We start from the raw sequence: 13,415 nt of genomic DNA, 5'->3' as shown, positions 1-13,415 counted from the left end.
TCCAAACCAGCTATACCATTTTCCATTCCCGGTATATGAGGGTACTGATTTCTCTGTATCGATGCCAACATTTGTGTGTTTTTCATTATAGCCATCTAAGTGAGTGTGAAATGATATCACACTGGGATTTTTATTTCATTTCCCTAATGGCTAATGATATTAAGCATCTTTTCATGTGCTTATTGAATATTTGTATATCACCTTTGGGGAAATCCCTATTCAGATTTTTTGCTCATGTTTTAAATTGAGTCTTTTTATTGTTGAGGGGTAAGAATTCTTTATATATTCTGGATATAAATACTTTCCAGTATTTATATATAAATATATAAATAATTTCCAAATTATTTTAAAATTTATATAAAATATAAAATTTTATATTTCTGGATATAAATAATTTCCAAATATTTTCTCCCATGATTTTACTTATACCACAAAAGTGTTTTTCTTTTTTCTTCTTCTTTTTTTATTGTACTTTAAGTTCTGGGGTACATGTGTAGAACGTGCAGTTTAGTTACATAGGTATACACATGCCATGGTGGTTTGATGCACCCATCAACCCGTCACCTACGTTAGGTATTGCTCCTAATGTTATCCCTCCCCTAGCCCCCTACCCCCTGACAGGCCCAGTGTGTGATGTTCCACTCCCTGTGTCCATGTGTTCTCATTGTTCAACTCCCACTTATGAGTGAGAACATGCGGTGTTGGTTTTCTGTTCCTGTGTTAGTTTGCTGAGAATGATGGTTTCTAGCTTTATCCACGTCCCTGCAAAGGACATAAACTCATCCTTTTTTATGGCTGCATAGTATTCTATGGTATCTATGTGCCACATTTTCTTTATCCAGTTTATCATTGATGGACATTTGGGTTGGTTCCAAGTCTTTGCTATTGGAATAGTGCCACAATAAACATACGTGGGCATACGTCTTTATAGTGGAATGATTTGTAATCCTTTGAGTATATACCCAGTAATGGGATGGCTGGGTCAAATGATATTTCTAGTTCTAGATCCTTAAGGAATTTCCATACTGTCTTCCACAATGGTTGAACTAATTTACAGTCCCACCAACAGTGTAAAAGTGTTCCTATTTCTCCACATCCTCTCCAGCACCTGTTGTTCCTGACTTTTTAATGATTGTCATTCTAACTGGCATGAGATGGTATCTCATTGTGGTTTTGATTTGCATTTCTCTAATGACGAGTGATGATGAGCATTTTTTCATGTGTCTGTTGGCTGCATAAATGTCTTCTCTTGAGAAGTGTCTGTTCATATCCTTTGCCCAATTTTGATGGGGTTGTTTGTTTTTTTCTTGTAAATTTGTTGAAGTTCCTTGTAGATTCTGGATATTAGCCCTTTGTCAGATGGATAGACGGCAAAAATTTTCTCTCATTTTGTATGTTGCCTGTTCACTCTGATGATAGTTTCTTTTGCTATGCAGAAGCTCTTTAGTTTAATTAGATCCCATTTGTCAATTTTGGCTTTTGTTGCCGTTGCTTTTGGTGTTTTAGACATGAAGTCTTTGCCTATGCCTATGTCCTGGATGGTATTGCCCAGGTTTTTTTCTAGGATTTTTATGGTCATAGGTCTTACATTTAAGTCTTTGATCCATCTTGAGTTGATTTTTGTATAAGGTGTGAGGAAGGGGGGTCCGGTTTCAGTTTTCTGCATATGGCTAGCCAGTTTTCCCAACACCATTTATTAAATAGGGAATATTTTACCCAGTGCTTGTTTGTGTCAGATTTGTCAAAGATTAGATGGTTGTAGATGTGTGGTGTTATTTCTGAGGCCTCTGTTCTGTTCCATTGGTCTATATCTCTGTTTTGGTACCAGTACCATGATGTTTTGGTTACTGTGGCCTCATAGTATAGTTTGAAGTCAGGTAGCATGATGCCTCCATCTTTGTTCTTCTTGTCCAGGATTGTCTTGGCTATCCCGGCTCTTTTTTGGTTCCATATGAAGTTTAAAGTAGTTTTTTCCAATTCTGTGAAGAAAGTCAGTGGTAGCTTCATGGGGATAGCATTGAATCTATAAATTACTTTGGGCAGTATGGCCATTTTCACGATATTGATTCTACCTATCCATGAGCATGGAATGTTTTTCCATTTGTTTGTGTCCTCTTTTATTTCCTTGAGCAGTGGTTTGTAATTCTCCTTGAAGAGGTCCTTCACTTCCCATGTAAGTTGTATTCCTAGGTATTTTATTCTCTTTGTAGCAGTTGTGAATGGGAGTTCATTCATGATTTGGCTCTCTATTTGTCTGTTATTGGTGTACAGGAATGCTTGTGATTTTTGCACATTGATTTTGTATCTTGAGACTTTGCTGAGGTTCCTTATCAGCTTAAGGAGAATTTGGGCTGAGGTGATGGGGTTTTCTAAATATACAATCATGTCATCTGCAAACAGAGACAATTTGACTTCCTCTCTTCCCATTTGAATGCCCTTCATTTCTTTCTCTTGCCAGATTGCCCTGGCCAGAACTTCCAATACTATGTTGAACAGGAGAGGTGAGAGAGGGCATCCTTATCTTGTGCCAGTTTTCAAAGGGAATGCTTCCAGTTTTTGCCCATTCAGTGTGATACTGGCTGTGGGTTTATCATGAATAGCTCTTATTATTTTGAGATACGTTCCATCAATACCTAGTTTATTGAGAGTTTTTAGCATGAAGGGGTGTTGAATTTTGTCAAAGGCCTTTTCTGCAACTATTGAGATAATCATGTAATTTTTGTCATTGGTTCTGTTTATGTGATGGATTATGTTTATTGATATGCGTATGTTGAACCAGCCTTTCATCCCAGGTATGAAGCCGACTTGATCCTGGTGGATAAACTTTTTGATGTGCTACTGGATTCGGTTTGCCAGTATTTTCTTGAGGATTTTTGCATCGATGTTCATCAGAGATATTGGCCTGAAATTTTCTTTTTTTGTTGTGTTTCTGCCAGGTTTTGGTATCAGGATGATGCTGGCCTCATAAAATGAGTTAAGGAGGAGTCCCTCTTTTTCTATTGTTTGGAATAGTTTCAGAAGGAATGGTACCAGCTCCTCTTTGTACCTCTGGTAGAATTCAGCTGTGAATCTGTCTGGTCCTGGACTTTTTTCGGTTGGTAGGCTATTAATTACTGCCTAAATTTCAGAACTTGTTATTGGTTTATTCAGGGATTCAGCTTCTTCCTGGTTTAGACTTGGGAGGGTGTATGTGTCCAGGAATTTATCCATTTCTTCTAGATTTTCTAGTTTATCTGCATAGAGGTGTTTATAGTATTCTCTGATGGTAGTTTGTATTTCTGTGGGATCAGTGGTGGTATCCCCTATATCATTTTTTATTGTGTCTATTTGATTCTTATCTCTTTTATTCTTTATTAGTCTGGCTAGTGGTCTATCTATTTGATTCATCTTTTCAAAAACCAGCGCCTGGATTCATTGATTTTTTGAAGGTTGTTTTTTTGTCTCTATCGCCTTCAGTTCTGCTCTGATGTTAGTTATTTCTTGTCTTCTGCTAGCTTTTGAATTTGTTTGCTGTTGCTTCTCTACTTCTTTTAACTTTGATGTTAGGGTGTTAATTTTAGATCTTTCCTGCTTTCTCTTGTGGGCATTTCGTGCTATAAATTTCCCCCTACACACTGCTTTAAATGTGTCCCAGAGGTTCTGGTATGTTGTGTCTTTGTTCTCATTGGTCTCAAAGAACATCTTTATTTCTGCCTTCATTTCGTTATTTACCCAGTAGTCATTCAGGAGCAGGTTGTTCAGTTTCCATGTAGTTGTGTGGTTTTGAGTGAGTTTCTTAATCCTGAGTTCTAATTTGATTGCACTGTGGTATGAGAGACTGTTATGATTTCCATTCTTTTGCTTTTGCTTAGGAGTGTTTTACTTTGAATTATGTGGTCAATTTTAGAATAAGTGTGATGAGGTGCTGAGAAGAATGTATATTCTATTGATTTGGGCTGGAGAGTTCTGTAGCTGGCTATTAGGTCCACTTGGTCCAGAGCTGAGTTCAAGTCCTGAATATCCTTGTTAATTTTCTGTCTTGTTGATCTGTCTAATATTGACAGTGGGGTGTTAAAGTCTCCCACTTTAACAGGAGCCTAAGTCTCTTTGTAGGTTTCTATGAACTTGCTTTGTGAATCTGGGTGCTCCTGTATTGGGTGCATATATGTTTTGGATAGTTAACTCTTCTTGCTGCGTTGATCCCTCTACCATTATGTAATGGCCTTCTTTGTCTCTTTTGATCTTTGTTAGTTTAAAGTCTGTTTTATCAGAGATTAGGATTGCAACTTCTGCTTTTTTGTTTTGTTTTGTTTTCCATTTGCTTGGTAAATATTCCTCCATCCCTTTATTTTGAGCCTATTTGTGTCTTTGCACATGAGATGGGTCTCCTGAACCCATCTCATCTGAACAGCACATTGATGGGTCTTGACTCTTTATCCAATTTGCCAGTCGTGTCTTTTAATTGGGGGCATTTAGCCCCTTTACATTTAAGGTTAATATTGTTATGTGTGAATTTGATCCTGTCATTATGATGCTAGCTGATTGTTTTGCCTGTTAGTTGATGCAGTTTCTTCATAGTGTGAATGTTCTTTACAGTTTGGTATGTTTTGCAGTGGCTAGTACCGGTTTTTCCTTTCCATGTTTAGTGCTTCCTTCAGGAGCTCTTGTAAGGCAGGCTTGGTGGTGACAAAATCTCTCAGCACTTGCCTGTCTGTCAAGGATTTTATTTCTCCTTTGCTTACGAAGCTTAGTTTGGCTGGATATGAAATTCTGGGTTGAAAATTCTTTTCTTTAGGAATGTTGAATATTGGCTCCCGCTCTCTTCTGGCTTGTAAAGTTTCTGCAGGGAGATCTACTATTAGTCTGATGGGCTTCCCTTTGTGGGTAACCTGACCTTTCTCTCTGGCTGTCCTTAACATTTTTTCCTTCATTTCAACCTTGGTAAATCTGATGATTATGTGTTTTGGGGTTGCTCCTCTCGAGGAGTATCTTTGGGTTGTTCTCTGTGTCTTCTGAATTTCAATGTTGGCCTGTCTTGCTAGGTAGGTGAAGTTATCCCAGATAATATCCTGAAGTGTGTTTTCCAACTTGGTTTCATTCTCCTCATCACTTTCAGGTACACCAGTCAAACGTAGATTTGGTCTTTTCACATAGTCCCATATTTCTTGGAGGCTTTGTTCATTCCTTTTTATTCTTTTTTCTTTAATCGTGTCTTCTCTCTTTATTTCATTAAGTTGATCTTCAATCCCTGATATCCTTTCTTCCGCTTGATCAATTCAGCTATTGATACTTGTGTATGCTTCACGAAGTTCTCATGCTGTGTTTTTCAGCTCCATCAGGTCACTAATGTTCTTCTCTACACTGGGTATTCTAGTTAGCAATTCCTCTAACCTTTTTTCAAGGTTCTTAGCTTCCTTGCATTAGGTTAGAACATGCCCCTTTAGCTCAGAGCAGTTTGTTATTACCCACCTTCTGAAGCCCACTTCTGTCAATTCATCAAACTCTTTCTCCATCCAGTTTTGTTCGCTAGCTGGTGAAGAGTTGTGATCCTTTGTAGGAGAAGTGTTCTGGTTTTTGGAATTTTCAGCCTTTTTGCACTGGTTTCTCCCCATCTTTGTGGATTTATCTACCTTTGGTCTTTGATGTTGGTGACCTTCAGATGGGGTCTTTGAGTGGACGTGCTATTCTTTTCTGTTTTTTAGTTTTCCTTCTAACAGACCCCTCTGCTGCTGGTCTGCTGGAGTTTGCTGGATGTCTACCCGACTCTGTTTGCCTAGTTATCACCCACGGAGGCTGCAGAACAGCAAAGATTGCTGCCTGTTCTTTCCTCTGGAAGCTTCTTCCCAGAGGGGCACCTGCCTGATGCCAGCCAGAGCTCTCCTGTATGAAATGTCTGTCAGCACCTACTGGGAGATGTCTCCCAGTCAGAATACATGGGGGTCAGAGACCCACTTGAGGAGGCAGTCTGACCTTTAGCAGAGCTCGAACACTGTGCTGGGAGGTCCGCTGCTCTCTTCAGAGCCATCAGGCAGGGATGTTTAACTCTGCTATAAGTCCCTGACTGCGACTGCTCCCCTTTTTTCAGAGATGCCCTGCCCAGAGAGGAGAAATAGGGCCATCTGGCCACAGCAACCTTGCTGAGCTGCAGTGGGCTCCACCCAGTTCAAACTTCCCAGCAGGTTTGTTTACACTGGGAGCATAAAACTGCCTACTTGAGCCTCAGCAATGGCGGATGCCACTCCCCCGACCAAGCTCTAGCATCCCAGGTCGATCTCAGACTGCTGCTATGCTGGCAGCGAGAATTTCAAGCCAGTAGATCTTAGTTTCCTGGGCTCCATAGGGGTGGGACCCACCTAGCCAGACCACTTGGCTCCCTGGCTTCAGCACCCCTTTCCAGGCGAGTGAACAGTTCTGTCTCACAGGCATTCCAGGCACCACTTGGGTATGGGGAAAAAAGAACTCCTGCAGCTAGTTTGGTGTCCGCCCAAATGGCTGCCCAGTTTTGTGCTTGAAACCCAGGGCCCTGGTGGGGTAGGCACCAGAGGGAATCTCCTCGTTTGCAGGTTGCGAAGACCCTGGGACAAGTGCAGTATCTGTGCCGGAGTTCCTCAGGCTCAGTCCCTCATGGCTTCCCTTGGATAGGGGAGAAAATTCCCCGACCCCTTGCACTTCACAGGTGAGGCGATGCCCCACCCTGCTTCAGCTCGCCCTCTGTGGGCTGCACCCACTGTCCAACCAGTCCCATTGAGATGAACCCGGTACCTCAGTTGGAAATGCAGAAATCACCTGCCTTCTGCATCAATCTTGCTTGGAGCTGCAGACTGGAGTTGCTCCTATTTGGCCATCTTTCCAGCAATCCATCACAAAAGTGTTTTTCTTTTGTCATTTGTGCATATGTAAGAAGGCTTTGCTTACCACAAGGTTATGAAGACTTACTCCTATGTTTTCTTTCTTTTTTTTTTTTTGAGACAGACTTTCGCTCTTGTCACCAAAGCTGAAGTGGTGCAGTGGCATGATCTCGGCTCACTGCTACCTCTGCCTCCTAGGTTCAAGCAGTTCTCCAGCCTCAGCCTTCTGAGTACCTGGTATTACAGACACCCGCCACCACGCCCAGCTAATTTTTGTATTTTTAGTAGAGATGGGGTTTTACCATGTTGGTCAGGCTGGTCTCGAACTCCTGACCTCAGGTGATCTGCCCACCTCAGCCTCCCAAAGTGCTGTGATTACAGGGGTGAGCCACCATGCCTGGCCTTCCATGTTTTCTTCTAAAGATTTTATAGCTGTAGCGCTTATATTTATGTCTGTGATCTACTTTAATTTTTGTGTGTGGTGAAAGAAAGGGGTCCAACTTCATTTTTTTTTTTTTACATGTGGATATCCAGTTTAGAAGACTATTCTTTCCACACTGAATTGTCTTGGCATCCTTCTTAAAAATCAATTGACCGGCCAGGCACGGTGGCTCATGCCTATAATCGCAGCAATTTGGGAGGCCAAGGCGGATGGATTACGAGGTCAGGAGTTCAAGACCTGCCTGGCCAAGAGGGTGAAACCCCATCTCTACTAAAATATACAAAAGTTAGCCAGCCGTGGTGGTGGGTACCTGTAATCCCTGCTACTTGGGAGGCTGAGGCAGAGAATTGCTTGAACCCAGGAGGTGGAGGTTGCAGTGAGCTGAGATCGTGCCACTGCACTCCAGCCTGGGTGACAGAGTGAGACTCTGTCTCAAAGAAAAAAAAAATTAATTGACCATAAGTATGCACAATTGTGAACAGTTTATGTCCAGAGAAGAGATTTCTGTGGTGACTTTTATAACTTATCAATCATGTTTTAAATAAATAAAATAGTTATGTTCATTTCCATGCAATTAAACGTATATGTAAGAGAAAATAATATTTTTTTATTTCAATAGGTTTTTGGGGAACAGGTGGTGGTTGGTTACATAGATAAGTTCTTTAGTGTTGACTTCTGAGATTTTGGTGCACCCATCACACGAGCAGTGTACACTGTACCTAGTGTGTAATCTTTTATCCCTCACCCCCTCCCACTCTTCCCCCCGAGTCCCCAGAGTCCATTGTATCATTTTTATGCCTTTGCATCCTCATAGCTCAGCTCCCACTTGGTAAGAACACACAATGTTTGGTTTTCCATTCCTGAGTTACTTCACTTAGAATAATGATCTCCATTTCCATTTAGGTTGCTGCGAATGCCATTATTTCATTCCTTTTTATGGCTGAGTAGTATTCCATGGTACATATATACCACATTACCACATTTTCTTTATTCAGTTGTTGATTGATGGGCATTTGGGCTGGTTCCATATTTTTGCTATTGTGAATTGTCCTGCTATAAACATGCATGTGCAAGTGTCTTTTTCATATAATGACTTCAAGAAAAGAATATTTGATGACAAAAATGAAATGTTATTACTGAAGGATGGTGGAATTATAGGTCAAAATTTATAGTTTGTATTTATATTCAAATTAAAAATGAGCATGATTTACTGTTATAATCAGAAAATATCTTAAAGGGTTATACATAATCATACAACCTTTTAGAAGGTTGGGAAAAGAGAAAATTAGTCAAGTTTGAAATCTTCACTGTATAAGTGTAATTCAAGTCTTGATTTAATCTCTAAGCATAGGAAAAAAATGTTTCTTCTCTAGATAATTCTCTTATGTGGTTTGATAAGACCCCACTGTCATATACACATTGGAGAGCAGGAAGACCAACTATAAAAAATGAGAAGTTTTTGGCTGGTTTAAGTACTGACGGCTTCTGGGATATTCAAACCTTTAAAGTTATTGAAGAAACACTTTATTTTCACCAGCACAGCATTCTTGCTTGTAAAATTGAAATGGGTAAGTATAGTAAAATATAGAGTTTTCTTTCACTCCAGGGAAAGAATATAAGGCTATTAGTTCCACCAGTGGGAATCATACAATCGAATGCTTCCTCTGTATTCAGTCCTGTGCGAGGTGTTACAGAGGTTATCGAGGAAGGAAAAGATACGGGCCCCGCTGTCAAGGTTTTGACCCTAAGGAGTAAAATGTAGTTGTGGAGACAGCATTAAATTCCTTATCATTGTTTAATGTAAATTGGTCTTAGATTAATTGATACAGGCTTAAATTGTGGGGAAGTCAAAACCGATACATTGGAAAGGGGAATAACAAAAAAAAAAGGAAAGGCTTCAAGAAGAGGTGAAACTTGGTTGGGGTTTGAAAAATGGATAGGGTTTATATAAATAAGAAAGTGTTTGGGGGACGAGTTTTAACATTCCGTGCAAAGTGAATGTCTCTCCACCTTGCTTAATCTTTAAATAAATCTATTTTTAAATATATGTTAGTTTTAATTTTTTCACAGCTTAAAAACTGTTAATTATTACCACTGTGCCCTAAAACTGTCATTACTCCCACTGTGCCCAAAGCTCCCTGCTCACTGGGAGCCCGTAAAGGTGGAGTGCTGGCTAGTTGGCTCACTTACAGCGCCGCAGTCACTTCCCAAGACCGTGTCCACCAGCAACCTCCAGGGATTCCTTATTCTAACCTACTTTGAGTGCATGTAAACTTTTGAGACATTTTAGAAACTTAGTCTCTATCCCCAATTTCTAGGCCTTCTCCCAGTTCCCTGTTTTTCCCCATTCTTGCTCAGCAAAGCATCTTTTTCTCAATCAAGCTGGTCTCTTCATTGTCCCAGGCACAGTGTGTGCCCATCCTCATACTTGCACCTTTATGTTTTCCTTCTGCCAAGAAGTTTTCCAATTTCTTTCTTTCTTTATTTTTTTTACATCTTTAATAAACTTTTCATTTTAGGATAGCTTTAGAGTTACAGAAAAGTTGCAAAGATAGTACAGAGCATTCCCATCTACCCTACAATCAATTTCCCCTACTGTTGGCATATTACTTTAGTATGGTACATTTGTCACAACTAATACACCAATATTTATCCATTATTATCTTTAACTAAAGTCCACACATTATTCAAATTTCTGTAGTTTTTATTTAACATACTTTTTCTTTTTAGGATCCCACCTTACCTTTAGTTCTCCTGCCTCCTTAAGCTCCTCTTGGCTGGGTGTTTTTTCAGACTTTTCTTATTTTTGCTGGCCTTGACAGTTTTGAGGAACACTGGTCATGTATTTGGTAGAACGTCCCTCAGTTTGGGTTGGCGTATGTTTTTCTCATGATTAAACTGGGGTTATAAGTTTTTGAGGGAAGACCAAAGATGTGAGGGAGCATTCTCACTTCACATGGACAGCATGTACTATTCATATGACTTATCACTGGCCACCTGGCCCAAGGTAGTGTTTGTTAGGTTCTCTGCTGCAAAGTTACCTCTTTTCCTCCTTTCCATACTGTCTTCTTTCCAAGGAAGTCACTATGTTGAGTCCACACTCAATCGGGTAGAAAGTTATCCTCCACCTTCCTATGAGGCGAGTATCTATATAAATTACTTGAAATTCTTCTGCACAGGATATTTGTCTATTTTCTCCAATTTTTATTTTATTTTATTATTTTATTTATTTATTTATTTTTTTTGGAGATGGAGTCTTGCTCTGTCACCCAGGCTGGAGTGCAGTGGCACCATCTCAGCTCACTGCAACCTCTGCCTCCCGGGTTCCAGCGATTCTCCTGCCTCAGCCTCCCAAGTACCGGGATTACAGGCACGCCCCACCATGCCCAGCTAATTTTTTGTATTTTTGGTAGAGACGGGGTTTCACCATGTTGGCCAGGATGGTCTTGAACTCCTGACCTCAGGTGATCCCCCCGCCTTGGCCTCCCAAAATGCTGGGATTACAGGCGTGAGCCACTGCACCTGGCCCCAATTTTTAAATTTATTCAGTCATTTAATTATACCCTCATCATTGTAGTTTTTTTGTTATTTGTTTGTTTGTAGCACTTCCATACTTTCTCCTTACCTTCTTTTTATTCTTGATTTCCCCCAATCCTCTAGATCTAGTATAGGTTCATTGTTATTTATTTTATACTTTGGATTATAATCTAACATACTGCATTCTGTAATATTTTGCTTAAGTCTTTCCAGCTTTGGCCCTTGGGAACTCTTTCACTTGGCTCCCATGTCCCTTGAAATAACCTCGTCATTGTGGCTTTGCTGTTTGTGCTTGTTTTAAGCACTTCCTTACTTTCTGGTTACCTTATTTCTTTTTAGTCTTAATTTCACCTAACCCTTGAGACCTGGTTTATCAAGTAGTCTTCCTGACTCTTCTCATTCAAATGAATCTCTACCAATTTCACATACCCTACTGGTTAACAGTTTTGCCATCATTTCAGCCATTGTTGTTTCTGTCTCCAACTAATATATGAGCTTCTTAAATGAAAGAAAATGTTTATGCCTTTTAAAATATCAATCAGAGAACTTTAAGAGCCTAAGATATGTGTCATACCAGTAAGAAAAATAAAATATACATTTGACCTCCCTTATTAATAAGAAACCCAGTTTTATTTAACTTTTGAAATGATTGCATGTTGTCTCATCCAAAAGATGTATTTGAAATAATTTACATTTTAATCACCAGTGCTTTTAATTATTATAGTTGACTACAAAGAAGAATATAATACTACACTGCCACAGTTTATGCCATATGAAGATGGTATTTACAGTGTTATTCAAAAAAAGGTAACATGGTATGAAGCATTAAACATGTGTTCTCAAAGTGGAGGTCACTTGGCAAGCGTTCACAACCAAAATGGCCAGCTCTTTCTGGAAGATATTGTAAAACGTGATGGATTTCCACTATGGGTTGGGCTCTCAAGTCATGATGTAAGTCTTGCTTCGTTTTCCAGAAACTTTTCAAATGTGTTATTTTGAGGGTTAGAAATTTGAGCGTAAAGTATTAACACAAAGTACAACATTAGATGAAGTACTGGGACTCCGCTTGCATAGCATGGTGCTTTCTTACCTTTTACAACACAGAACAAATAGAAAATTTTACTGTAGCATGCACTAGGACAAATGATCAGGCCATCCCAAGGGCCCAGTGGATGACTATCTCAACAACACCTCTATAGCCTATTTGGGACAGACAAATTGGAAAGCTGATAAAAATGAAATAGCATAGTATCAGAAAACCCTGAGTTTGAGTACCAGTAGCAGATCTTCCATTTATGTGCTGGGTGATCATTAACCTTTGCAACCTTATTTCCTCATGTAGAAAATCAGGGTAATAATAATTTCACTGAGATTTTAACACAAAAGTTTATACAAAGTACCATCTAAAATTCTCCACATGGTTAGGACTAATAAACGTATACCTTCTTCCCACTTTTCCTCTAGAAAATTATACTACTTAGGATTAATTCTGCTAGTAAAGACATCTGTGCCACTATTTGAATCATATTATTTAATCATTTATGTACTTACAATAGGGTCTTATGTACAAAAAATGGTTATCTATTGAGACTAGAGTTGTAGTTCTAATTTAAATAATCTTTAGAACAGAGTGGGGAAGATTTTTTTTTAAAAGCATGGCAAGTTAAGGTTATAAATTCAAGGAAAACTCAAAAATAGTCTTCCCATTTTGAGTTTCTTGGGAAGTGTTTCTCTTTTCTAGCTCCCTACTGCTTGGTGTCCTCTGTAGTGTGAAAAATGTAGCCAGAGACACAAAACACAAAACTATAAAACATAGAAAACAATATTCAGAACAATATGAAGGTTGGGATTGTAAATTTGTAATTATGACAAATGGAAGCCATTTGCATGTTGTTTAATTTCAAGTGTCACATAAACTCATCCTTCAAAAAAATCTGAAGACCAGGTGTAGTAACTCTGTCTGTAAGTTTAAAGTTCTCCATAAACTGTATCAGAGCAAATGTCCCAAATCAATGCATCAGAAGTAAATCAGACCTACAATAATAGTAGGTTCAGACCTACAATACTGTAAGCAAATAATTAATATTCCATTATAATATTTCTTAAAGTATGTATGTTATTCTTTGTATTCTTTTTGAAGTCAAACATCTGGATTCAGGTTATCTCTATTGTTCTTACAACAGGGAAGTGAATCAAGTTTTGAATGGTCTGATGGTAGTACATTTGACTATATCCCATGGAAAGGCCAAACATCTCCTGGAAATTGTGTTCTCTTGGATCCAAAAGGAACTTGGAAACATGAAAAATGCAACTCTGTTAAGGATGGTGCTATTTGTTATAAACCTACAAAATGTAAGACTTCAATTTCAGTAACAGTACATTTACGAAAATGTGACATCATTTATGCACATAATTAAAAGCTCAGTGGAATTTTTATTTAAAGATTTATTCACAAGGGCCGGGCGCAGTGGCTCGCGCCTGTAATCCCAGCACTTTGGGAGGCCGAGGCGTGCGGATCACGAGGTCAGGAGATGGAGATCATCCTGGCTAACAAGGTGAAACCCCTTCTCTACTAAAAATGCAAAAAAAAATAGCTGGGCGTGGTGGCG

General features: G+C 39.3%; 1 protein-coding gene across 1 annotated transcript in view; it reads left to right on the top strand.

The window, feature by feature from the left end:
- LY75 (lymphocyte antigen 75) overlaps positions 1–13,415 on the top strand; it is a 102,188-nt gene that overhangs the window by 76,627 nt on the left and 12,146 nt on the right. Inside the window, exons 29-31 of the mRNA XM_024928001.5 lie at positions 8,643–8,837; positions 11,531–11,757; positions 12,990–13,158. Coding sequence (XP_024783769.2) covers positions 8,643–8,837; positions 11,531–11,757; positions 12,990–13,158 — 591 coding nt within the window. The remainder of the gene's footprint in view (positions 1–8,642; positions 8,838–11,530; positions 11,758–12,989; positions 13,159–13,415) is intronic.

This window comes from Pan paniscus, chromosome 13, assembly GCF_029289425.2.
Source record: "Pan paniscus chromosome 13, NHGRI_mPanPan1-v2.0_pri, whole genome shotgun sequence".
NCBI lineage: Eukaryota > Metazoa > Chordata > Mammalia > Primates > Hominidae > Pan > Pan paniscus.
Note: the sequence above shows the minus strand (reverse complement) of the source record. Positions and strands in the feature narration are given on the sequence as shown.